Here is a 27,530-nt window from a genome sequence, read left to right on the forward strand (position 1 = left end):
TGCCCCGGCTCTCTTCCTTCCCTCTTGGAGAGATGGCATCGCTCGGGGGTTAGCAGTTTGTCAGTATTATTTTGGATAACTCTGAAGTTGGCTTGCTATCGAAAATATGCCTTGTGGGTTGAGAAGAGTTCCTGCAGCAATGCTTGGGGATTTCAATAGAGTATTAGGGATTTTTGAAGGGTTAGTGGCTCATAGCTCTGCTTTGTTTCTTAGGAAAAGCTTATTCCTTTTCAACATACTGTATAAAATAACAAAGAATGTAAAATACACTGAGACTAGGCTACTTTTAGCTTAACCTTCTGAAGTCAACTAGGTCATAGCAGAGGCAAATAGATCTATTGTACCTTTTACCTTTGAGGTGCTGCCCAAGAAAGCTTCGTAAGGAAAATGAGTCTCTAATGAGTATTATGAATCGTATTTATCACACTAGTCCCCAAGGACTGAGAGTCCCCAGCTGAGAATGGCTCCTCATTGTGTTGGAGTAGTGACTCTAATACTAACAGATGCTGCTCCAAAAGGCTCAAAATCAAAAAAAAAAAAAAAGGACAGATTCAGGGAAGAGATATAACACAGAATCAGAATGAAGAATGTAATGGCACCAAACCCTCTGTTAATGCCATGACTTTGGAGAGGAGGGGGTTGATGTATGAAGCAAGCTTCCTTTCAGAGAAGAACAAAATAAGGAAGAGAAATACAAAAGATTACAAACCCAGTGTGGTTTCCCCTATGCTATAGCATTTCCTGAAATAAGCGCTGTCTGCCTGTCATCTGAAAACAGAGTCCTTAATGATTTAATGCCGTCGTCTAGAAAGAGAAAATGCATAGGACATCCACAGTTGAATTTGTCAAACCAGCTGAGGTGGCTTTTGATGTATTATGGGTGTAACGACATGTCGAAAAAAATAGTCCTGCTGAATGTTGTTAACTTTGCTCACTGTTCTTCTCAGGAAACAACAGCAACTTGACCTGCATGGAGGACGGGCTGTGGTCCTTTCCGGAGGCCCTGTGCGAGCTGATGTGTCGAGCACCATCCATCGTCCCTAATGCGGATCTCCAGACTACTCGTTGCCGAGAAGATAAGCACAAAGTGGGCTCGTTTTGCAAGTATAAATGCAAACCAGGTTACCATGTCCCCGGATCCTCCAGAAAAGCAAGAAAGTACGTGAAAGAGCAATGCCATGCAGTCAGCATGATTTAGAAAGCCATGAGTTAAGATGCTTTCGGGAAAGGGATGGACTGTTTATAAGAGACTGTATGTGCTGTAAGGAAAATCACTGAGCAACTCCTTCATGCAGATAGTTGTGGGGTTTCAAGGGGATTTAGGCACCTAGCTCACTCAGGCTTCTTTGAAAATCCTAACCAGTGCTCAAAAAACAGACCTTACCTTAGAAATACCCCTTTGATATGCAGCCTGGGGAGTCCCCTTTGAAACTCTGCAGGAAAGGGTTAGTGCTATCGTATACTTCTGACTCTGCACAAACCCACTTCAAACCAACCACAGCCCGCAAGCCTGGGAAGTGGAGTTTTTGGGAGATGTGTCCAAGGCGAAAAGAGGAGTTTAGGCTGGGCATCTCAATGTTGGCTTTGCAAATAATCGTTATTTTTGCTCAGAGACCTCATGACGCAGATTCACGACTTGTTCCCCAAGTGTTAAAAGCTCAAGCACACCCATCCCCTGCAACCTGCTAGCAGAGCTCAGAGGCTTTAGAGGCGCTTGGCTGACTCAGCTGCTCACTAAATGGTCTTGTTTTTTTCTGCACAAAAAGGCGAGCCTTTAAGATCCAGTGCACGCAAGACGGCACGTGGCTGCCGGGCGCTTGTGTGCCCGTTACCTGCGACCCTCCGCCTTCCAAGTTTCACGGGCTCTACCAGTGCTCCAACGGCTTCCAGTTTAACAGCGAATGCCGGATCAAGTGCGAAGATGATGACAATCAGTCGGTGAGTCTCTCTTAACTGAATTATCTCAGCCCATACAAGCGTGGTTTTATCATATGTTCCCTAAGGACCCTGATCTTGGAAGGGCCGAGAGCCATTGAGCTCTTCTGAGACCAGAGGCAGAGAAATGGAGAAGGGAAATACATAATTAAAGTATAAGGAGAAAACTACTGCAAAGAGCCTGGAAATATTATTTCTATGATAGTAGTAATGGTATTAACTCTTGCCTGTAGAGGACTAGCAGTGAATAACTTACTGTTTCCGGACAATAAGTGGCTGAGAGATCTGCCTCAGTGGCTCTATGATCCAGTTAGAAAATAAGGAGTAACAAATGAAATTAAGTAGGATATGAGTTACCTGCACTTGTCCTGTTTGTTCATTTCAGCTTGCTTTTCTCCCCAGTTCTTTTTCTCATTATCATTATAGGTATGTGTGCCGTATGGTAATTTAACTTTCTAGGGATTACAACTATTCAGGTGAACTGTCTCTAACCTTTCATCTTTTTCTGGCTGTGAAGGTGTCATTTGGCATCAGGGGTCAGATCCTCATCTGGCATAAATCAGTGTGTTGCCTTTGACTTCCTAGGAGCTGTGTTCACTGATACGGGAAGGTCTGGCCTTCAGTAACTTGTTTGAAATGCTTAGTTGTCCTCACCAGAGGTAATTATAGTTTGTGAGATAAGCAGCTTCTCCCAGAAGCGCTGCTGCTGCCTGGGAAGAGAAGGTGGGGATGTAGAAGCTGCTGCTACTACACACGCTGCAGAGAGCAGGGATTGCTCTGTCAAAGGCCTTTTAATATCATGCCAGATTCTGAGGCCGTATTAAAAAGGGACCACCCCTGCTCTGGGGCCAGTGATGTGAAAGACACCTCTGATGCCTGCTCCAGAGGTTAAAAGCCAATCGCTGCCCTCATCCCCTGGCAGGTTGGCCTGCCCTCTTCACGGGGATGACACGCAGAGCCCTGGGGTTTTGCATCAGGGCACCTGGGAAAGACTTACATGAAGTTATGAGCCTTGTGAAATGAGAGGTTGCACGCGTGGGTGCAGTTTGGGTGGGAGCTCTGGGATACAGCGTCTGTGGCTTTGTGCATCTCCCACTTGCTGAGGCTGGTCAGGGTGGCTGAAGACATGCACCATCGCTGCCATGCAGGGAAACTGGGGCCACCAGGGCAATGACAACTGGTATAATGGGGTTGTGTTTGCTTTTAAATGAGCTGGACACGAAGAGGAGCAAGCAGTGGAGTCAGGGTTACAGCAATAATGAAGTGAGCTCTGGAAAGTGAGAGGTACAGCTACGTCTCTCTTCACTGTAAGGACGGGTGTAGTGACTGTCCAGCTGCGAAAGCACCTTGAGCAAAGGAGCAGATAACATCTTGAGAAAGGGATTTGCAGAGAAAGGTATTTCCAGATATCGCAGAAAGTAGACTTTCTGCGAAAGTCTAGGGAGGCAGGACTCCTGGCACAAGCCAGAACCACTTGAGAGGTGTTAATTATTTAAGGATTAAACCCCACTAAGTCTCTCTCAGCTATATAAGGTGATAATGCACGTTGCATCCAAGCAAGAAACCCAGCAGGGATTTTCACAAGAGATTTTGCAGGTCAGGGAATGATGGACAGTATGTTACTATAGCAATGGATATCCTGGGATCTCTGAGTACGTTGCAGAAACTAGACAATAGTACCCTCAAGCGCAGCCAGCTCCAGGAACGTAAATCAGGTTTCACGGCTCACCTTTAAAAATCATGTTTGAACCCTGGCATGCAAATTGCAATGGAAGTGCACCACACTTGCTAGAACAGCAAATTGTGCTCAATTATCACTTAGCGATCTCTTCCTGAATTTGTCACCACGCTGAAAGATCATTACTCAGCTGTACATATGGCATCTCTTAATCACCAGGAATGTAATGGTCATTTAAGCAGGTACCTCCCCTGGCACCCAGAGCAAGGGTCTTCCGTTTCTGAATGTTGTGCACAAATCATAGAAACAGTCAGATCTAAATTAATCAGTCTCTGCCAAACTGGCCCTTAGGTGAGAGTCACCAAGCTGGATCACACCCTGAGTCCATCTGGTCCATTATCCTTTCATATGATTTTCTTATTACTTCTGGCAATGGCCAGATGTCTAGAGAAGGGGAAGCAGGTCCCACGCAGTAGTCTGCCGATAAGACCACTTCGCATCTCACTAAACATTGTGTTCATCAACAAAGCTGAGCAAAAAAAGCATGAGGATATTAAGGACGAGACTAACACTGAAGGCTGCGCAATCTTCCACGCCGGTACCAGGGGCCTGTGCTGTGCAACAACGGGTGTGAGTCGTGGGGAAGAGCTCCTAAGGGAAGTCCAGCAACCCTGCTGAGATCCCAGCATAGACAGCACCCTAAAGGATCCCCAAAGATACCCAGCGCCATCTCCAAGAGCAGGGTGGGTTGATTGCAGGCACCATGCCTGGCCTGTAAACCGGGCGAGGAGAAGCAGAGATCCTGCATGGTTCTCCCACCCAGCAAGGCCCCCGTGGGAGGTTTGGAGCCCAGCCACACCAGACGTCCTCCTGTTGAACGTCCCACATTACCCCACGGCAGTTAGGCTCGCAGATCCTGCAGAACAGCTTGCGCAGAAATCCCCAATGCCATGAGGATAGATCTGACAAAAGATTGCCTGTGCACTCCTTTGTTGTTTCTAAAGGGCATGATATTTCCCCTCGGACTTGGGTATTCATTCTTCAGTATCATACAGAGAATCTTTTCTATAAGAGAAATGTCATATTCTATTCCTTGCCCATTCCCACACCAGAGGATTTTTTTTCTCCTATCCACCTGCCTCCGTGCCTGTCTGTCTCAGCCTCTTCGCGTGCTGTCACTCAAGGCAGCCAAGCTCTAAAGAGCACGTTCTGCCCTGCTAAGCATCCCTGCTCCCCTTCCTCCTTCAGATGGCCATTGGGGATTCTTTCTTTGTCGAGACAAAGATGATGCAACTAGTTAGGAAAATGGGAAGAGGGGAAAGGTTGTCTGCATTCAACACAAACCTCTCAACAACAAGAAAGAAGGCGAATGGGGTGAATGCACCTTTATCGCAACCGCAGTGGGTCTGGTTTAAGGTAGAGACCGCGCAAGGGCCTTGGGAAGACATTGCGTTGCACAGAAGAGGGGTGTATGTGTTTGTGTGGTTTCATTTGCAGCTTTCATTTTTTTTTATTCTTTGGAAGAAAACTCCTCCTTTCCCCCCGGGCTGGCAGTCCCAACTGGGGGCTCTCCCGGCTCCAGCAGAACTTTGCTCCCAGCTCAGCTCTGCCCACTTCTCACTGCTCAGCCTGTCCTTGGCTGTCGTTTTTGTGACCATCCCCCTTATCTTCTTCTCTCCTTCCCAGGGCCGTGGAAGCAACGTGATTCACTGCCGGAAGGATGGCACCTGGAGCGGCTCCTTTCATCTCTGCAGGGAGATGCAAGGCCAGTGCGCGCTGCCCACGCAGCTCAACAGCCACCTGAAGCTGCAGTGCGCCGGCGGCTACGGAATAGGTTTGTGAGCATCGGCCCCGGCCATCTGCCATGGGGGATGTGGCTCGGATGGGAGCAGGGAGCAGTGGGACAGGAGAGGAGGAAGAGGATGGGAACGAGAGGGAGGAAGGAAGGAGCCTGCAGTCCTTGAGGTCACCTTCTCCTGTGGACCTGTTTGCCTGAGTGAGAGGCTGCGACGGGAGGCTTTTCAGGGAACTGCTTTTAGGAAACATGAAGCTTTGAGAGGCCGGGCATCACGTAACATGCTCTGATCGCCTGCTCCTTGCAGCGCTTCCAGTTTCATCGTGTCCCTTCTTGGCCAGCTGGTTTTAATGGGCAGCCAGCATGCCAGACTATGCCAGAGACACAGCCAGTCCTCGAAACACAGGGAGGGGTTGTACCTGCGTTTGCTCTTACACTTTTGTAACGTCCCCATCCTTCAACCACACGCACACACGCACGCCCCAGAGGCTGACAGGCAGGAAGCCGGCAGGGAAGCGCAGCACCAGGATAATTCAGGTCTCGCCAGAAAGAATATGAGACCAGCTGAGCATCCCCTTTGGTAGGTCTCTCCAGAAAGAATACGAGACCAGCCGAGCATCCCCTTTGGTATGACAGTGGTTTAGGAGCTATTGTAAGGATATGTTTTCCCCCTTCCTTCTGGGGTGCCTGGTCACTCTGCAAGGGGTGGTGAGCACTGGGGGGCTTCCTGCGCTCAGCTTTGCTTTGGCTCACCCGGGCAGAGGGAGAGATAGACTACACACTAAATTGTACACACTATTGTATTTTCAAGCCCTGTTTTTGAGGTCTCCCCGCTGTAGGGGCTGCAAGGGGAGCTGCACTGGCTGCAGCCCGTGCAGACCTGCGAGGCCCCTTCCTGCAGCCCCATTCCTAGCCCCTGCCAGCCCCCTCCTCCCTCCGCCCGTCCCTTTGAACTTGGAGAAATTTCCTCGTTGCGCGGCTCCCTCATTATATCGCAGCCATGCGAGGGACCACGAGCCTCCTTGTGTTCCCTCCCCGGGGAGGAGAACACGACCTGGATGAGATCACCGCTCTGTAATGATGCCAATTACAGATCATATATCAAAACAATTCCGACCCGCTCCTTTCCATGAGCGTAAACCGCGTGGTGGAGCGCGGGAGAGCCAGCGGCGAGCAGGCTGCAGCGACTCTTAATGCGGCGAGGCGTTTTACCCTTGAGACGAGGTTACCACCCGGGGCCGGCCAGGGTTTTGTGAGGGGAGAAATACCGATTCCTGGTTTGGAGAGGAGCATCTCGGTGCTGGGAGCAGGAGGGTCTGCAGCTGCCCGCGCAGTGGGCGCTGGCCAGCCCTCGGTCCTCTCCCAGCCCTGCCGAGGCGGCTGTCGGCAGGTCCCCATCCCAGATGCACGGTCCGGTGGGCCTGATCCTGGGATGGGATCACGCGGCTGCCGTGGAGGCGAGGGACTTGTGGGCCAGATCCTCCATGAGAGCGCGGCTCTCGCTGGAGAGGGAGGAAGAGCTCGGCGAGGGCACAGTGGCCGTTGGCTCTTATCCTCAGCAGATGGAGACATACCACACACTTTGTTAGGTTTGCCCAGCACCACCTTTCAGGATCAGGTCGTTGGGGTTTTCTTCTCTTCTTTGTGTTTTCGGAAGCCTGATCGATGTCCTTCCGAGAAGGCGCTCTCCTGCCACTCCCTCGCAATGGGGCTGGTGGCAGTGGGCCTCATCCGGCAGGTCCGTGGAGCCACCACCACGTGCGCTGGGAAAGCACAACAAACCCCAAGCCCACCCCGTCTTGTTGGCTCAGCAGCCCGGGTCTGCTCCGCTCCCACTGACTCCTCCGTGTGTGAGTACGTGAGAAGGCAGAAGCAGGTGGGGAAAATAATAGCATCCAGTCGTGGTCACTATGAATCCCACACACCTTCAGTAATTCCTCAGACACCTAATCTGCCCTTCCAGGCTGAGATGTGTGTTGAGCCAAAGGTTCAGTTCTCCAAACCAGTGCGGAGATTAATTCCTCCCCCAGCGCTGATTGGAGTGCAGAAATCCTAATGACATGTTTGCAGCAGCTGTGCCATTCAGGAGTGATTTTCCAGGGGGGAAATGGTAATGGTCCAACACGCTAGGGCTTACGGTTGTGTCACCACAGGGCTCTGGGATATTGCTGCAGAGTATCACAGCATGTTTTAATAAAGAAAGGACAGGATTCCCACTGGGCATGACAGTTAATCAGAGAAAAAGCAGGTTTATGTGTGAACAAAGCCATCATTACCTCTCTGCGTACGTCTTATCGACTGTGGGACTTAGGTGATAGCTCGTCTGCAATATCATTAGGTTTGATCACCCTCTGAAAGATTATTATTGCAGATCTGTAAATTTGACAGATCAAACGGTAGGTTTTTGTCATGTCATAGGTGAGATGAGTTCAATGGCCTCTGCTTAATCAGTCCCATTGCTTGAAAGAGCAGTTGAAATGGAAAAACCTTCACGTTTTCTTGATGATCTGAAAGCCAAAACCTGACCCCTTCTTGGAGTTAATAGCCAGAGAAATACCTAGATATGCAGCTCATACAAAAAGGCCCTGGAATATCTGCCACCCCCACGGTCTCCTGCTGAGATGCAGGGTCGTACTCAGCATTTCATGTGTGGCTAGAAGATATGTGATAGTTATGGCTGACTGCTAATTGCAATTTAGGAAAAACGAGCCCTAATCCTGTCCTTCAGCTGGAAAGATGCTGAAAGGGTCAGGAGCTGCTCGCTTTAGCTTTATCCTCTCGGTGTCTCGTGCAGGCGCGGAGTGTACCACCTCATGTCTGGACCACAGTCACGAGCCCATCCTCCTGCGCGTGAACGAGACTGTGCAAGACATCCAGCACTGGATGAACCCTCAGAGAGTGAAGGTCAGTGCCTGACGATTTCACCAACTGCATCCCCTGTTGCGTGTTTATGTGCAGGGAGTGGACAGCGTTACCCGGGGTTCGTTCATTGGGGTGAATACACGGGAAATTCTGCCCTTTAGAAAAGAATTCCTGGTTTTTGTTATGTCTTTGCATGTGGTTCTGGTAACGTGGTGGCTATCTCTCCAAGTTGCTTTCTCTCTTGTGATTTCCCAGTGAAAGTCAGTTCAAGGTAAAGGCCCCATATCAGTGTGCTGAGATCCACCCAGCACCTGCAGTGGGGCTGAGCGGGAAACACGAGTCATTACACAGGAAGATGTGACGGACAGTGAGAGAAAGGGCACCGGCCGGGTTTTATTTTCTTCCTCCTGTTCAGTATTTTGCATTCTTTGGGTGGCAGGGCTGGATTTTTCTGCACTGCTTTTGGATGACAAAAGAAGCTGATACAGAGGGTATTTCATTTCCCCAACCAGCAGAGCTGGCTGAGTCCTCCCCCCACCCCTTCGCCCGCATGCGAGAGGTGCCTGCTCAGCACAGCCCCTTCCAGAGGTCACCACTTCTTCCTCCTGCATTAACCGCGCACGGCACTCCCTCCTGTGCACCCTCCAGCACACACCAGCGTCGGGACATGCCAAGGGGGATGTGCAGAGGGTGTTGTGCCGAGGGGGACACGCCACGTACAATGCCTTGCACAGAGGTACAGCGCCTTGCACACACGGTCACCCCTGCACACACGTGCCACTGGCAGCAAGCAGCTGCTTGGATACCAGTGGGAGACACACTCGTTTACCTTTCTGAAAACCCTTGTGCCATCAACACAAGTGTCCCCTCCTGCCCAGAAATGCCTGTCACCAGGCGCTGGTGCAGTATTTCTGCAGGTGTAGGCGTTTATCTGGCCATGCCCAAGTGCATGTCGGGGGACGCTGGCACATCGCATGTCACCAGGGTGCAGGATGCTGCTGGTGCTTGAGCTGTCGGCTTTTACATACTTGGCCCTGGCTTTGCAGGAGTCTGTTTTACACACTCAAACTCCATTTAGGAGGAGAACGAGCAGCCAGCAGAGCCCCAGCATGTCCTGAGCAGCTTTGACAGTCTATTTGCTTCTCTGCATGCCTGAATATGTACCCAGGGCTTGGGATTTTTGAAATCTGGCCTTCGCTGTGGATAGCGAGCCGCTCCAAAAATCTCTGCCACTTTATACTGCCCTATTTCACATGCAGGAATAGAATAAATCCTGGAAAGGGGTGGGGAACTAAGTCCAGAGAATACGACAAGTTTGCAATGTCCTTCCCAGCTTCCCATTCACTCCAGACACCGAGATGATATTACTGCCTACGCTGAGGCTTTGCCAAGTTTCTGGCATGAAACATAAAGAAAAGCCCTATCTCTGTATTAGGGGCAATTTCTCACTGGCCCTTTCCCCTGCGCTAGACTTTAAAGTGGTTTTGTAATTCATGGTGAAAGAAAGTGACAGCTTCCCTCCCGTTCTCTGCTGTGCTCTGTCGTTTATTGATGCGGGTACACAGAGGGAGCTGTAACGAGTTTTATACCTGCAGGTCTCTGGAGGGCTCATTAGGCAGCGGGGAAAACATATAGTAGTAAAGGGGGAGATGAGGGGAGTGAGGGATGGAGGAGAAATCATGGTTTCCAAGAGTACAGTGGTAAATAAGGCCTTTTTTTGCCCTGATGGTGAGGATCTTGCAAGAGCTTTAGGCTGTGAGCAGATACAGGTTCGACCCCACAAACACTTTGTAATTATTTGGGCTTGAAAACTCAGGAGATGGAGGGGGGCCTTTAGGAGACGAGCGGGAGGATGCTGAGACACGCTGGAGGGATTTTTTTTTCGTAGCTGTAAAACATCCGTCTTATTCATCCATCCAGATAAGGGGATGTCACCCACAGGGAGCGGTGCCTCGCGGGGTGCCATCCCGGGAAATGCTGACGGTGGTGGGACCGGGGAGAGCCTGGAGAGACGGGACTGGGATGCCTTAGGGGAAGGTGCCCATGGCAATGTGTTATATGTCATTAATAATATGTGTCTCTAATTACGGTCAGTGACAGCTTGCTGTTGCGCCGTACGAGTAAAGCGAGCAGCTGGTTGCATTTACACGGCAAGTCTTTGTGGATCTCAAAGTACTTGAATGACGCAGAGGAAACACTTGTAGTTACTTAGTTTCAGGCACAAGTAATGCACAAACGAGCGCGGGATGAGAAGCAGATAAAGGCAGGAGCGATCTCTGGAGCTTACCTTTGAGAGCACAGGAGCAGATAAAACATAGGGAGAGCCAGCAAGAAGAAAAAATATTTGTGTGTGGCTGCTCAAGCAACAGATGTTATGGAAGTGGAGTGGGAAGAGGGAACCATCCCTCCTCTGAGGGTTGTTTAGAGCAGAGCTGTGCAAATCACTGGATTTTTCGGTTCGCTGGAAGTTCTGTCAAATTAAAAAAAATATGTTTTCTCCTAATCAAAGTGACTTTTCTGCTGTTGTTATTTTTGGTGAACCAAAAAATTGGAGAAAAACCCATGTTGGTTGGAACATAACTTAGCATTTCATTTCCAAGGATTTTTTTAAAAACTTTTTTGTTTAATGAAAATGAAAAAAAAACTTAGAAATTAAATGTCCTCTCAAAGGAACAACAATAACAGATATTTCATCGTGAAAAATTTCTAAATATTACCGTGTTTTTCAGCATTGGTTTAGGCTGAGTTGCTTTGTTGCGTCTGAAACGGTTTGCCGAAACCTTTGCAAGTTGGCAGCGTCTTCCAAATCCGTCTTTTCAGCAGGAAAAAGAAATCCACCTGAAATCTTCCGTGTGTCTGTTGTTCTGTGATGGTCTGTGTTGGGAGCGACCATTGCTGTCCCCACGATTTCCCATTTCCCGTGTGTGTGTGAGGGGCAGGGAACGGTTGAAGACGCCAACGGAGAGCGCTGCCAAGGCTGACTGTGCAGGCAGTGGGGAGAAAAAAGTGAAATGTTTCCGAAAGACGGCTTGACGGCTCTTTCCCATTGACCGCAGAGAAACAGGGCAGACACCTAATTTCTTAGGTTGTCTCAATTTGGGTCCTTGCCTTTGCGCTGAGCAGGAACAGACCAAATACCGTGCCCACACGTGCATGCAGGGGATAGCCTTGAAAGGGTCAGCATGCCCCGACTCTGCCTACCAGCTGGGCTGGAGGTGCCCATGGCCCCTCCACGCGCCTGGGATGCTGCAAGCCCTGGGATTTTGGATGTCCAGAAGTCATTAAGGGGAATTCTCCTTAAATAATCCCCTATTCATTTAAGCTTTGCAGTTTTCCTCTTTCCTTCCCCCTCCTCTTTCTGTGAGTGTCGGGCTCATTTTGCAAGCAGGGAAACTGAGTCACGGAGCGGTGAAATGACTCACTGCAATGCGGGGGCTCAGCGTCCGGGAAGGCAGGACTTCCCACCCCATCTGTAGCTACAAGAGGAAACAGCCACAAAGTGCCATGTCTCCCCTCCTTTGGCAGCAGCGGCCGATCCCTTCACCACTGCGACATTAATTGTCATGTTCATTTAGTGCCTGAGGAGAGAGTTAGCTGAGACCGGTAGATGCCAGTCCCTGGGCTTTAGCCCTGGGGGACACTTGAACCATCTAAGGTGGAGGAGAGCTCTCCACCCGCCTCTCCTGGGGAAACCTAATCCCCTCCGCAGCCCGCAAACGGTTGACATCATTGTGTTAGTCCCACCATGGGAGGGAAGCGCCGTGACCGGAGGCACTAGGTCTTCCCTCACAAGGAGAAAATGACAGCTTGATTTGCTTTCTTGGCTCTTTGTTACCTACTGTGGGAGTGCATCCCGGCTTCCTCTCCCTTCGCAGCAGATGGAGTCACAGCCACCAAACCGCAGATGTAACTGGATGGCGTTTCTGGGACGGGGACAGGACCAAAGCCAATACACCCAGCCCGCGCGGGAGGGCAGCTGTGCTGCAGAGCCCCACGCACGAGGGGAGCCGGGGCCATGAGGGTGGCATATGTCACCACAGCAGCTTGGAGCACGTGGCGGCACAGGGAAGGGATGGGGCTCGCAGAGGCAGTGGCCAGATGGCTTTATTCCGCGTGTACCGCTTGGCCGGTGTCATGTGTGATCCTTCCATCCACCTCTCACTACATCCTTTGTCGGCCTTTCAAGTCCACCTTCCTTTCTGTGCGCACTGATGCCATCGGATCCTGGTCACGTCCCGCAGTACTGCTGCCTACATCCTTCCTTGCTTGCTTTTTGTACATTTGTTTATCCCAGTTGCCCCATGCAACACCCTGTGGCACCTTTGTGCCTGGTAGGACCACAAGAGGCAGGAATGATGCCCAGCAACTTGAATCATCCCCAGTTTCTTAATTTTCCAACCCAGGCTCTCCTTCTATGGACAGTCCCTCTTCCGTCTCTCCTCTCACACACCACATCAGCAGCTTGAGGGTACAAACAGGCTGGGTGGTGGGAATTCAGGCTTTGGAAGACAAAGAGGAGTCAGGGCCATGGCCGAGGGCCCTTCCCTGAGCGTACTCTGCTTCCAGCTCCATGAGTGTTAGAAGGATTGAATTCAGCTGGAGTAGCTCTAATGGTCTCTGCTAGCCTAGCAAAGTATCATCTCAGGAGAGGCCAAAGTAACTGGGACTAAGCCGTTGGCAGGTACCACTCAAGAGCAATGTGACTGTCCCACTGACCCAGTGATCAGTCTGGCACAAGGTCACTGGCTTTCCTACGCTCTGGTGAGTGGTGTGGGGCTGCATTCCTTCTCCCTGGAGGTTGTCCAGCCCTTGGGATTGAGATGACCTTGAACGAGAGCTCTGAGGAGAGCACCATCCTAGCAGAGAGTTTGCCTTCCATCTGCTCCTCTAAGGGTGGGTGCTGGGTTTTTAGTGGCAGGAAAGTAGTCAATGCATCTTCTGCAAGGGATTGCTCTCACTTGGAAACCTTTCTTAAGAGCCTGTTTCAGGGCTATTCGGCTCCTTTTGTTAGCTCCACATGCTCACACGCATCCGCACGTATTGAGAGGTTTTGTAAATATTGATGCTTCTTACCAGGGGAATGCGAGATGCTCTTTGGAAGTGCACTTCTACTTATTGTCTGGCTGGCCTTGGCTACGGGAGGCAAATGCCTGAGTTTTTCTACTTTGGTTTAATTGTTGGGTTCAAATGTTCTTGAACTGCTTCCTTTACTCTTCCCCCTCCCGGTCTGTTGACTGGCCTTGTTTATTTTGAAACCTAGAAAAGTTTCCTTTCTTTTCCCTCTGAAGTGCAATAAACAGAAGAGCGGGGAAAAAAATAATAAAAAAAATATCTCAGCATTTGCGGCAGGCAACAGCCTGGAAATCTCCAGCTGTCTGTCAAGAGCACGCTGGGGGAATGTCTGGCACCACAGGGCCCCCGCACCTTGCAGCCTCCCTCCCGGGGGATAAACAACGTCCTCCCCCTTCGCCCAGCCGCTTCTCCGCTCACACAGACGGGCCCTGTTGTGAGGCAGGTGGGGCAAGCCAGGCTTGACTAATAGTGGAAAATCCGAGAGCATCGGAAAGATAAACAGCTCAAGTCAGATAGTATAAAAGTCCTTTTTCTAGCACACGCCAGGTAAGCCTCAAATGACAGAAACTGTAAAAACATGCTGAGGTTCCCCTGCAGATGGATTAAATTAGCCCTCAAGTAAACAGGGGAAGGGATGGCTTGTGCGTCAGGTCTTCCCAAATGTTAATCCCTTCCTTCCCCAGGCCTCCATCCAACCTCGACCCCTGCCCTTGGGAAGTGCCTACATGTTCGTCTTGGCCAACTGGACATTGTAGTGTTTCATCCATTGACGATAACCCAAAATGAACCTTGTGCCTGATGTCCTGGTGAATGGATGGGAGTCCTGTCTCCTACACCCTTGTGGTATTGAACTACCATCTCCACTAACTGGCCAAACTTTTTATCCACTCTTAAAATCTAAATTTCCATGTCTACAGGCAAACAATGGCTGCCCTGGGTGTGTCGTCATTGAGTAGGCTGGTCATCACTTTTGACCAAAACTAGGCACTCCGGAATTTATTATAAATACAGACATCATTATAAAGCTCGTATAATGTAGCAGTTGATGCTGTCCCTTCTGGGGCTTGTTCTGAAGGCATGTAGTGGGACGTGCGTCCGTTTAAGATCTAAAGGATGGTGCAAAAAAGTATCTGAAAGTCCACCTTTAGCATCTTCAAGAAGCGCAGATACAATGGGTAGCGAAAGAGAACAATGTTTTGCAGCGCCAAAGAAATCCCTCTATTAATTCCTAAAATGTCCCCTCCCTACCCAAGAACAAGGCAGTGGACCTGTGCCTTTGCCTTTCCCAGCCACGTTCCCCCACCATGAGTGAAATATTGGACGTGACATTTTAGTAGAACCTTAAATATTATTTTACTCTCAAATGTTCTGTTATTGCAAGTGTCAAGTCCAACACTTCTTGTAAATACCTGGAGGACAGCCAGGTCCTGAGAACACAAGAGGTGTTAGGAACTGAACTTCACTGGTTAAGTACAAGAGAGCCGTAGGAGCCAGGACGCTGATTTTCTGTACACTGATTTCTTTGTCTTAACCTGTTTTGTTTTTTTTTTTTTTTTCTCTTCTCCCCTCCAGAGCGTTGTCTGCACGGCGGGACTCAAGTGGTACCCTCACCCTTCCCTGATTCATTGTGTCAAAGGCTGTGAGGTGAGCTTTCGTGTTAGCTCAGGTGGTTCATGCTTGCTCTCCCAAATGTTATGCTAACAGTCACTGCAGTCACCTGGGTTGTAAATGCGGGTTTTCAAGTGGGGCAAACAGGTTTTTGCCCTGACTATCCTGTCCAGCAGACTGTGATCTCCTGCATCAGTTCTGACACTCAATGGTGAAATCGGTGGTTTTCCTAGAGCCGATGGTTGGGTGACTCTCACGGGAGTTAAATGATCAAGTGGCTCAACACCGTCGGTAGACCGTCAGAATTTCACAGGATCTGGTAATTTCTGGGAAGTTGCAAAAACCTTCAATTATTTTTCCTTGATTTTGACATCTTATTAAAAGGGCCAGTTCTCTCCAAGACCATCTAGGGCTTTGGTGAGTGCAGATAAACTTTAGGAAAGCCAGAGGCAGAAATGAGCCAATCACACATCCCTCCACTTTGCACCTCCGTCTGAACCAGAAAAAAAAGTCAGACAAATGCAGTTACATTTCAGCTGTGATACGTTTTTATAGTCTTGTGTGTTACTTGGAAAAAAAAAAAACAAAACAGTTATGTTTCTGCTGGCAACAGTCTTCAAAAAGTCTGAGAAATCTTAAGATGCTTCCAGTGGTCAAACAGGGCTGGAGCACCTCGCTCTGGGTCACGGCGCTCGTGCAGTTTCCATCACGCCAGCCCTTGAGTATCTCAACTGTGTCAAGAAGTCAACCCTTGTGGCACCTCCGTAAGGCTGGGAAGCTTCATGCCCGTTGTAGAAATGAGGTAGCTCACAAGCAAAGGGATAGTTGGCTGCTTTGGTTACATGGACGGACAGTTGAAGAGCTGGGTCTTGACCCCACATCCCCTGACTTTCTGCAGCACTGACTGTGCTCTCAGCACCCAGTAACCCAATTTTACAAGCGCATTGAAGTTATTTGCCCAGAATGGCAGAACATGGCACAGAACTCCTAAATTTGACACGAAACTCTAGACCACATTGCTGGGCGACGTGATTTGTCTTGAAGTGAAAGACAGGTTTCCTTCGCATACAAATGTTGGGCCCAAGAGGGTAATAACTCTCCAACAATGTAATAGTTTCTGTCTAGTTGTTCCCTAAATGAAAAGCATTCTGCTGTCAGTGCTTTGAATGTCATAAGCCATCTCACGCATTACATTCATGCAGGCTGGCTGGGCGCCCCTATTCTCCAAAGAGAGCTAAAATAACATCCAGCGACCATTAAGAAATGCCATTCAGGTGCTGATGCACCATTGGGTATCCATTCTCCTGCTGTTTAAGGATAGTTGTTACTGAGGCAAACTTTGCAATGATGTAATAATTTACCAGAAGCCATTATTACTGACATGCTTTTTCTCAGCATTTTCTTCCCTTCCATCATTGTTAATTGCCAGACCCCTCTGCATCAATAGGAACTTTCTTCTTTTCATCATTCATTCAGCAGTGTCACTGCATCGCAATCTATCATCTTGGAAGGCTTTGCCCAGACAATTGATAATGGCCTCTAGCATCATTTTTAGAGCATGATGCGTCCAGAATCCAGGAATGGGCCAGTGCTTGTTCTCTGACATTAAGATTTCAGAAGAAACGCCATTTTCGCCAAGCCTTTTTTTCAGAACTATGGAAACAGGGACTAATAAGCCAGTAGGTCAGTAATACTTGGCCATTAAGCTGATACAATCCCTAATGTATTAATAGCATTAGGGAGGGTTCCCTGAGTAGAAGGCTGTAAGCGGGGCATTATTTTGCTCTTGGCGATCACAGTGGTAACCCAGAGTGCTGCTGCAATGTGATTTTTTGTCGCTCCCTAGTGGCAGGAATAGAGGTTTATGAGTCAGCCCCGTACTTCTCGGCAGCTAACGTAGGTGTTTCAGTAGAAAACCAGTCACTCTGGACTACCTGTATAGTCCCCCAAAAATATAGGAGCACTAAGATATGCATGAAGACCTATGGAGACCTCGCCCTTCATAGCCAGGCCTCCAAGGTCTCCCAAATGAGGATTTTGGTACCAAATCAGAAGAGATGCTATTTGTCCCATTCTTCTCCTCCAAAGGACTGACTTGCCTACTCTGTGCCAATGCGGGTGAACGGCAAATTCTTCCACAAGTTTCTTTTAGTGATTTTCCAGTGTTCATAGGGGTAGAATACAAGCACAGGCATGGGAAATGAAAGGCAAGCCCTTCTTGACATCAGGCACAGCCAGGCAATACCAGGGAAAGAGGGAGAAGCCTACAAAATGTCTTGGGAGGTTGGGCAAAGTTCACGTTTCTGAATATGACCAGGTTGGCATAAAAATATCTCTCCATCTACTCATAAATCATTCCCTTTTAACTCTTTGCATATTAATTAGATTGGAAGGGCATTTGCAAGTCAAAGTCTTTGCCTGTACAAATAAGTTAATCTCTGTGGAAGTCAATGGAGTTAAGCCAGTTTAAAGGGCTAGGAGCCTGTAGCTTAACTCTGATTTCCTTGTCAGCATTTGTAGTATTTGCCTGTAGCTAAACAAGCGACACGTAATAAGTGAGTCACCTCCTGGTAGTCCTGTTCTGGTCCGATATGGCCGTCATTGCCTGGATTTCCTATATCCTGATAGAAATATTTAAATTTGAAAACATCATCAGTAAAAGCCTGCGTCTGCGCCACTCCACAGTGTCCGTTTCAGTAGTGATGAGCATGGCCATGGCTCGCTCTGGGGAGAGCACCGGGAGCTCCCGTTGTTGGTTCTTCAGGTATCGATCATCAGGGCGACTCTGGTACTGCAATTGCTGCAAAATCCTCCCAGGAAACCTCCACCAGCCTCCCTACCCTCTCTGCAATGATGCTTTCTTGTAGGAAAATCGCTGGTGTGTTTTTCACAGTGTAGAATAATGAATTTTCCAAAGAGCAGATAAAATGGGAATGGCCCCATGAGCCTGGGCGTGTAAGAAGCGTTACAGAGGTACGACTGTGCTCTCTGCTGAGCATCCATTTTTCTGAGCTTTCAGTGCTGCCTGGGTTTCTCAGACCTGACATGGGCACATTTTTGACTTCCAAGAAAGACTTTTGTGCTTGCTGACCACGAGGACTCCAACATGCCGTAGAAAACCAGACTTCAAGCCTTTTCTTCAGAATCGTGATTATTATTCAGGTCGCGTGCGGCACACAGACTGGTGATCACATTGCACAGACTAGTGACCACATTTTCTGTTTCAAGATGATTTGTGAATTTTACCTTATGGCTCTCCACAGTGTTCCTCTGAATAATGGCAATTATCCCAGGTCTGAGCTGTGGAGTGGAAGGAGATTACGTGTCACGGCCAAGGTCACCCGCAGTCACTGCTGGTCAGAGAACCAGCTCATGGTCCCTGTGCTGAGCTCAGACCACTTCCATTTCTCTTTGTGATACATTTTGTGCCCTCGTTGCTGACACTTGTTGCATAGTTAGGAGAACTGTGATGGAAAGTACAGCTATTAAAAGCAAGCCAATTTTGCTGCTATACATAACCTTCTTCTTATCCCACATAGTTTTGGAAGGTTAGCTTAAAATTATCAAAAGGTGCCACAATTTTAGATGCCTTGGTGCTGTCTCTGAGCCTAGTCGATTTAATATTCCTGAAGCATCATCTTATGTGGGATTTGAAAAGCCAACAAGGGCTCATTTCCCTTCATTCTAGTGTCCTTTTTTTTTTTTCTGTCTGCTTTGAAGGGAGAGGGGAATAATTATCTCTTGCTTTTCAGGGCAGTTGGTAATGTTACAAACTATATGGCTCCTTCAAGTCTTCATATTTTCCTTCTGACATACTGTTACAGGTTTTATCCATGTCCACACTCTCAGTCTTTTCCTGCTTTTTCCTTTTTCAGCCTTTCATGGGGGACAACTACTGTGACTCCATCAACAACCGAGCCTTCTGCAACTACGATGGTGGGGACTGCTGTGCCTCAACAGTCAAGACCAAAAAGGTAGGGATGCCGCTTCCTCTTTTCACTGGGAATTCCTTGGTGAGTGCTGCTTTGGGCCTGGAAAAAAATTATTTTTGCTAGAACAGGGGAGTTGCAAGGTCTCAGAAGGACCTTCAGTCCAGACGTCAGCTCACCATAGGCAGAGTTCATGTTGGCTCATTTTGAAGTTCTCTCTTTGTATGCATTTGCGTTTCCCATCATAACCTGCCTTATACCTGTGCAAGGAAGGTTCTTAAGTACAATAGCAAGAGGCGTTCATTCATTCTTATTGTAAATAAACCCTAGGTTCCCTGCAGGCAAGGGCTGGCTCCTTCCAAAACCCTGGGGCATGTTCATGGGCTCCTGAACCCTGGGGCTCCTTCTGTGTGAAGGAGGGTAGGTATGAAGGGTATATTTGCCCGTCCTGGTACCCGCTGTCAATGCTCAAAGGGGAAACTAAAGGTTAGGAGCCATTAGGAAAAGAACAGAGAGCAAAACAAAAGCATCATTGTAGGTCCGTACTTTGATCCGTGTTCACCCACGTGTGCATGGCGCGCTGACCATCCCATCTCCAAAGGGACAGAGCGGGAGGGAGCGGGGTGTGGAGCAGGGCAGGAGGGCTGAGCAGAGATGGGAAATATCTTCTGCACGGCCCCCCCATAAACCAGCACCTGCAAATCTCGCAAAAGAGACAGTGGGCATGGTTAGTGGCAGAGATTTATAAAAAAAACATTATTTAATGCAGGGAGGATGCTTGGGAAAATAAAATCCACTGTTTCTTATCACACAGCAATGAGGGGGTGAAATGGGAATTACCTGGAAGCAGGATGCAAACAAGTGAAAGAAAGTGCTTATTCGCACAATGCGTATTTGAACGATAGGATGCATTGCCACCGAGTATTATTAAGAACAAAAATACATTTGAAGTCAAAAAGAGAATAGGCCTATTCGTGGAGGTTAGCTCCGTCAGTGGCTTTTAAACACTGATCTGGATGCAGTTTCTGCCTCAGGAATATGCTTTTTATGCTCCTTTAACACCCGTTTCTGGCCGCTGTTAGAGACAGGAGACGAGCAATGGAGTCTGTAGGTTGAAGCAGTACATTTCATGTATTTCTAACCAGGATTGATTTTGAACTCATTTGCCAAAGAAAGGAAAGAAAATTTTAGCCTCTGCCATGTAAGATTTTTACCTTGTCTTCAAGATTTGAGTGTAGATCAGAATGAAGAAAATCCAACTATGTTAAGTATCTGATATATATTAATTAATAAATAACAAAACTTGAGAACAGAGAGAGGGAGCTTGGGCTCAGCGTATGACATCACCCATTTCACGCGTCTGAGGAAGAAGGTCCAAGGCACTGAAGACCTCTCTGCAGGGAACAGTCCTTTCTAGAACAGCTTGGGCTGGAGGCTTCCTTTCCATGGTTCAGCCAAAGATCTCTTACCAGTACAGCAGTGTGAGCTGTCTCTGGCCCATCTGGGAGCACTGGGGAAGGGAAGCAGACATGCCTTGGCAAGTGGAAGGAGTTCGTTTCTCCACTGTGTAGGAGCTGGGGGAAGAGGTAGTTTTCCTAACTGTGCTTTTTTGGACAAATTTTCCCCTGTATTGCTGTGTTACTACTGCGAGTCTCCCTGCGAGCCACATGCTGGGAGGGAAGCGGGGGCAGGTGAGCTTCTCTGTTCCCCAAGGGTGGACAAGGGCATGGAGAGCCCGTACGGGGCTCCCCGCTGAAATGACCACCACAGAGACGAGTGGGGTGACAGGCAGCGGCTCGTCTTCAGTGTGTCTCCAAGAAGAGATTCCGATCTCTGGCTGGTTTTCCACCTCCTTGGGAGGAGCAGCCCAAGGGCAGGCACAGCTTGCTCGTTGGCCTCTGCTGGGAGGGCAGAGCTGGAAGTGCCCGGTAGCGCAGCATGGCGTAGGTCTTCTCCTCCTACAACAGCCTGCCTGGGAAACTTTATCTCGCTGCCTCCAGGCTTGAGAGCAAGGGATGAAAAATCCCAAGAGGTGCCAGAGGAATGGAAGTGAGGTGGCCAGGAGGGGACCGACCCAAACCAGCCCTATCAGGACAGAAGCTAAGGGCACAACTTATTGCTGGAGCGAGGACGGGACTGGAACACAAAGCATGTGAGTGGCGAATTGAGGGGGAGAGGGATAGGATTAAGGTTTGGGAGCAGAATTTATTGCTGGGCAGGGAGTTGAGACAGAGTGGGATCTGCACAGAGTCGTGAGCACTTACCAGCCAGGCGAGTCACGCTCAAAATATCTGCTGCTTCGCTGCCACCCAGAAACGGAGCGACCACCCAAGAGGGGGAGAGCACTTTGTAGCCCAGTTGGTTACTGGTTTCTGTGCTAAAGCTGCCCGATGCAAAGGGCAAATGGCTCAGAGACAGGCAGCTGGTCACACGTCTGATGCATTTCCCCCGTGGAGAGGGAGGTTTTGAAGCTTTTTGGAGAGAAGCTTGCTTCGCCTGACTTCATGGGGAGCTGCATCTTTGTGACCGGGGGAATTAGACTTGCCCTTGTTCATACTTTGGAAACCCCCATCCTAGAGATCACACGGTTTGAGGGCTGAACCATAGAGCCCATTGCTTCCTCGGCACGCATTCAGCTTCCAGAAGCCTCTCCTCTCCCCCAGAACACCACCAACATCCCAGGGGCTGAACAAGGCACTCGGGAGGAGTGAGAAAACCACCTTCTCCTTGGACCTTCCGTGCCAAAAGCAAGATGCTAAGCCCCAGTTTATTACATTTATAGGGTAGAGGGGGGACTAATAACCCAGCCGTCGAGGCTGCGGCGTCAAAGCCGAAGTGGGGGCAGGCAGCACGTCTCTGCCTGCAAAGCGGCCGCCGACACCTGCAGCAGCAGCCGTGGGGCCGCGGGTCTCGGCTCGGCCAGTTATTTTCCCGTCTGAGGCCTTTGACTGGGACCAGATTTCAGGCAAGGCTGTTCAAATACAGCCCTCCCTTTGAAGAGGTTTATGAGTGGAGCGTTACAGGAGATATTCCAAAGGGAAAAACAATGAAAGGTGAGAGAAAAGGGAGCTGAATAAAAATACTCCGCATACCAAATCCTTCCAGCACAGTTTGCCACCTACTTAAAAAGGCACAGTTTTAAAATACACATTGGGTGTAAAAGCCAAAAACCTGGAGGAGACATAGGGAGGGGCAAGTCCAGCTCGGTTAATTCCAATACCAGATGAGGATGTATTTTCATACAGAGCGAGACACATGAAAGGGCCTGCTTTGCTCCTTCTCTTTCAGGGTTACGTACTATGTGGCAGATGTGTCAGTCTTTTAAAGCCCCTGCAAGTTTACCCATAAATGTCTAACATTTATGCAACACCTGTTTTTCTCCCAAAATGTCACAGGACATTTTACAAGCTTTAGATTTATCATCTTTTCACCGTTGCAGCCATTGCTGAGGTGACACATGGTTCACATTTAACAGAACATAGCAACTCCGCACATTATTTTAGGAAAGGGCTGAAGATTAACATTGCGTCATGTGAAGATTCAGAGTTAACAGTCAAGTAAGAGCTGGCTTCAGATCTTTAATGTCCGCAAACTGTCAAGACTTAAGTTTCACTGCAATCCCGCTGCCCGCCCCCCAAAAGCGCTTTCAGCTGCGCACTAATGCTGTGAACCAGGCTGCGTGAACGCAAAATTATTCGACCTATATTCGCTTTAATTCTGAGCCCTCTGACTTAACGTGGGGTTTTGCACGCTCCTCTTTGGTTGCCCTGAAAATGCACAAGAGAATGCCTTGCAGCATTTGCTCGGGCCACGTTTTCCCGTGGCATTTGAGCATTAGCAGCAAATGACCTTGTGCATTTCTGCAGCGAGAAGGGAAGAGAGTGGTGTGACTTATCTGACCAGCCGCCGACTAATCAGCGCTGCTGCTTAGATAGGAAATAATGAGTATCTGCCCTGCACTATTCACAATCAGGCTAGAGAGCTTAAAAGAAATCATTAAAGAGCTCTTTTGAATGCTACAAACGGCAACGAATAAATTCAGTAATATTCTGGGCATAAATTCGAGGCAACTGCAGTCAGCAAGCGGGAAAAAGCGGCATTCATCAGCTTAATTATTTGTTGTGCGCTAATTGATCGGCCTCCCCCTGCAGCGGGCAAGGAGCCAGGGCTGGCGCAGGGATGAGTGCCACCCAAGGACGTGGTGCCCCAGGGGACAGCCCCGGGGTTTGCCATCGGGGCTGCGCTGGTCACAGCTTGCCCCGTGCATGACCCAGGAACAGCTTTCAGGAAGACAGGAAGGCCATTGGCGGCCAACCTCCAAGGGAGAGAAAGCTTCTGTTGTGTATCTGGAGGGGATAAAGTCTTCCGTGAAGGACAAAGCAAAATCCCATCTCCTTTTAATCTTCCTACCCTCCTGACCCAGCACAGGTTGCCAGCTCCCTTCTGCCTGGCTGCTCTAGGAAGCTGCTTCTTGCTTTGTATCCTGCCGCAGATAAAAGAAGATACTATTTTTTTAAAACATTAAATACGTGATGCTGCCAAAATGAGAAAAATAAATAACCTGGGCATAACTGGCTGTCTCTGGGCTGGCGGCCGCCTGCGAGGAAGTCCTGGGGCATGCGAGGTTGCAGGGAGAGAGGTTGTGGCTGTTTCTTTCTGATTCATTTCAGGAAATCTTCTCTCCGGTCACTGTTCTCCTTTACTTCTTTTCTCTTCCCTTTCCCTTTTGCAAGTTTTCCCTGGACAAGGCTGCCTAGAAAGGCCTTGCAGAAATCAGAAATGTCTCTCTTTAGGCTCCGCTTGTGTACTTCGTTCCATTGGCTTAGTTGAAGATCCTGCAGCCCTGGTACCTGCAAATTTAACTAGAATTTGTCGTTTTAAAATTCCTCCAACTTAAACTGTTTGAAAGGGCAACCTTTCATCTGTCATTCCTCTCTGCCTTTCCTTTTCATCACATAAGGAGTAAACCTGCTGCTCCCGTGAGAAAACCCTGTCTCATTCAGTTATCACTCGGGTTTTCCCTCAACAGCTTTGCCCCACAGCACTTAGAAAAGAAAAAGAAAAATTGTCCTGGCAAAAATTCCCACCTCAAATGCCGCCCCTTCAGCCTCTTGACATTTCTGTCCAACACCTTGGAGAGGAAAACCAGCAAGTGCCTCAGCGGAAAACAAATGAGGACTTGCAGTAGATAGAGGACTGTGTGGGATTCATCCAAAGCTTTGCTTATCTAAAAGATAGGCAAGTTATCAAAACCTCTTCAGAGACTTTATGGCCGAGAATTCAAGGCCTAAAGAAAGGGGCTTTGAACTGAGGGGCTGCTGCTGGCTCCAGCAGGAATTTCCAAAGACTGTCCCCGTCTCCCTGGAAAAGGGGGGGTCTGCTGCACTCCTACCCCTCTGAAAACAGAAATAACCACTTTGCGGTATTTTGGAGAAATAGATGCCTTCTCCCAGCTCTCTAACTGCAGCACAGACCTGTCTTGGGGAGTCTCAGGTCTGGCTCTGTTGGCAGAACGTGGTTTTGAGGCAGTTTGCCCAATTAGCCACCTAAGTGACCTCTGCGGCTGAGGAAATTCTGCTTATCCAAAACTGATGTTCCTGCCACGATGCTGCTCCCAACAACTTGCATGTCCCCAGCTGGGTGTGTTTGTCAGCTCTATAATTAGCTGGCGAGATTCAATGAATGGTGGGTGAGCACGGAGGAAGGACGGATACAATGCGGAGTGTTGCTTTGTGCCTCTGGAAGCGGCTGAGCGCTGCTGCGTGCTCCAGGCACGCCGGTTCACCCGGGCGTGTGCGGGAGCCATGAGGTGTTGGTGGCAACCTCAGTGGCTAGCTGTTCGCCATGTGAGGAGCCTTTTCAGTCATGGTTGGTTGGGGTGGGAGCTTCTTTTTGGGGCTCAGAGCTTGGTTTCGTAATCATTCAGGGAGGCTTTCCAGGCGGCGGTAAATTAAAAGCAGCGATGGTAGTAGCACATGTTGCCTATCCTGAGAGAACGTTCTTGGCTTCAAGGGACATGGGGCTTCCCACAACATACAGCGTTCCCAGGGGACATGCTAGTGGAGGGTGTTTGCTTTGCTATCCGACCTCCCTTCATTAGCAAGTGTTACAAAAACCAGCGAACAAACCTTCCCTGCTCCACCGCCAGCTATTTGGCCTCTGGGTGGTCTGGCTCCTATTAAATCTTTGGTGATTATTTAGACTAATTACATTCATGTTTGCACAATCAGTAGCACGAGGGTAGGAAGCGCAGCTGATTGCTGAGCAAGTGAGCTCCGTGCGGTTTGGCAAACGGGCTCCTTCGCTCGGCTCCGCGGGCCGGAGGGATGCGGGGATCCGGGCGGGCAGGGCTTTCCCGGGGATCCTGGCTGGCTTTGGGCCATCCTGCTTCCCCCGGTCCTGCTGAGGCGGCTCCCGATTTATACCCGGCGGAGGGAGAGGAGCATCTCTTGGGTTTCGTTGAGCTTTGTCGTATTACACCAGGCGTGCTGCCTTCCATGGGGGAAAGCCCGGTTTATGGCGGGGCAGTTAACAAAAATTCAAGCCTTTGAAACTGTATGTGCTGCACGGAGAGGTGGTTTCCTGCGAGCTTCATCTTCGCCTTTCCCAGGCCCTCTGGAGCGGTGCCCTAGGTGTGAACCCGCATACCAGCCCCCAGAGCTAAAAGGGGGCTCGCTCTTCTTCCCTTATCTCAAAAACAGCCCTGGTGACCTCAATGCCAAAAACTACTGAGAAGACCCTTACAAGATGCATTTTTGTCCCACAAGGGCCTTGTCAGGGAACAGAATACTCCCCGGCGATTGAGCTGCGAGGGCCTCGGAAGGCGCGGGGCTGCGACACTCAGCACGGCCTGCCACGCTTATCTCCACCGGCCACGCTCGGCCGCGGAGGCTCTGTCTGCACCACGGCCTTCATAGTTCCAGTTAGGCTTGTCTGGGAGATTTCGCAAACACTTCAGGGCTGAAATCTAACAACAGGCTGTTTCCCAACACTTCGCAGCCCTCCTCCCCTCCTTCCCCGCCCACCTCCAGCCTTCCCCGGGCCTGATTCTGCTGCCTCGTGCTGCTGTGAACCCCCCGAGTGTGCTGGGTGGGAGGTACAGCCGGGTCAACCTGATAGGAGCCTGTGTGAGGGGTGAGCTCCCACCCTTTGCAGCGCTGTTTCCCATCCCTCCCTCTACCTGTCTGGAATTTCTCCTGTCAACATTCCCACCAGTTCCCTATACACTGGCCTTTCTCAGCAGGGATCTGTCTTGGGATGTCACCAGCCTCTTTAGATAGGTGCTGTGCAGCGAGGATTTGTGGCCTCTCACGCGTTTCATGACCTGGATCCCAGTTCGGCACTGGTCTGTTGTATCTTTGTCTTTGTTCCCACAGTCGGGAGCATGGCATCAAGGACAAATGCCACCCTGTTTCTAAGAGGGAGCTTGGGTTTTATCCAAGGTCTCATCGCCTAGCATGGGAGAGGATGCTTAGGGCTCCCGTACCTTTGTGAAGAATGGAAGTGTGGGTTCATACGCTGCGCAGCGTGGGTGGTGAGTTGGTCAAGGTGGAGGTGTCTCGGATCTCCTGCGTGTTACGCTTCAGATGTCCATGCCAACCTCCTGCCTAGCCCATAAGCCTACACCTGCTGCCATTTCTCCCTTAGGTTCAGAGCATGGTGTGTCATGCAGTGCATGCCCCTGGGGCGGTGGACGTGATTAAGGTTGTGTCTGTTTTCTCTTGAAGAATGGTAGCCTGTGGTTCAGTGCGGTTCAGGTGTGATCCATATTCCCCCGAGTGCTGCCGATCCACCCCGTGGCTGTGTTCTGGATCATCTCCAGGAGATGTGTGTGTGTAGGGGGTGCGTGTAGGCGTGCAGAGCTGTGTTCTTCAGTTGTGCCTTTTTCAACCTATTTTCATTACTCTGAGGAGACAATATCCTGCATTACTTCATCAAATGACCAAGCCAGGCCCTAAGCTTAATTTTTAGCTTTTTCTCCCTGCCCTCCTAGATACTAGCCAGGTTTTCTACAGGGGGAGATAGATGTAGGGTGAACGCAGGACTTGGCGGGTGGAAGGAAGAAGAGCTGATTCTGTAATACCATCTCTACAATGGGTATACCTGGAAATTTCACTGCAGGTCATATATTCCATTAATGAGTTGGGCTTTCACAGGCCTATTTAAAAAGAAAAGAAGCAGTTAATCTTGGAGCGTGTATATCTGGGCTCCACACCTAAATGGGCCATCAGCCAGAAAAAGGTTCAGCATTTATTATTTCTAGCACATCCAGCAACTTTATTCATGGCTCTGTACTCCAGAGGGCTATCACTGTACGAGCCCAAGGCAAAAGACAGTCCTTCTTCTAAGGGCTTTTACGGTTTCTCTGAGTTGGGTACTTGTGACAATCCCACTAGATGCTATGCGTGGGTTTGATTCCCTAAATACCTGTGGAAGTCAGACCCTTGGGGAACTCAAATGTGTATTTGTTGCAGATGTTGTTTAAAGTGGAAACCCTGTATTACTTTACTGCTAAGTGTTTAGAGAATTTTGTCTTGTCTAATACGACTGTGGCTGTGCTCATTACCCGTAGAAATCTCTGCCTTTTCACATAATAGAAAGCCAATCTCTGGAGCTCGCTGCCATAAGACAAAACAATTCTTCTATCTGG

General features: G+C 49.3%; 1 protein-coding gene across 1 annotated transcript in view; it reads left to right on the forward strand.

The window, feature by feature from the left end:
* The window catches only part of PAPPA (pappalysin 1), a 186,277-nt gene that overhangs the window by 149,160 nt on the left and 9,587 nt on the right, over positions 1–27,530 (forward strand). Inside the window, exons 16-21 of the mRNA XM_074608689.1 lie at positions 948–1,158; positions 1,767–1,938; positions 5,300–5,447; positions 8,203–8,312; positions 14,916–14,987; positions 18,827–18,925. Of these exons, the coding sequence (XP_074464790.1) occupies positions 948–1,158; positions 1,767–1,938; positions 5,300–5,447; positions 8,203–8,312; positions 14,916–14,987; positions 18,827–18,925 (812 nt within the window). The remainder of the gene's footprint in view (positions 1–947; positions 1,159–1,766; positions 1,939–5,299; positions 5,448–8,202; positions 8,313–14,915; positions 14,988–18,826; positions 18,926–27,530) is intronic.

The sequence above is a fragment of the Larus michahellis genome, chromosome 15 (genome assembly GCF_964199755.1).
Source record: "Larus michahellis chromosome 15, bLarMic1.1, whole genome shotgun sequence".
Classification (NCBI taxonomy): Eukaryota; Metazoa; Chordata; class Aves; order Charadriiformes; family Laridae; genus Larus; species Larus michahellis.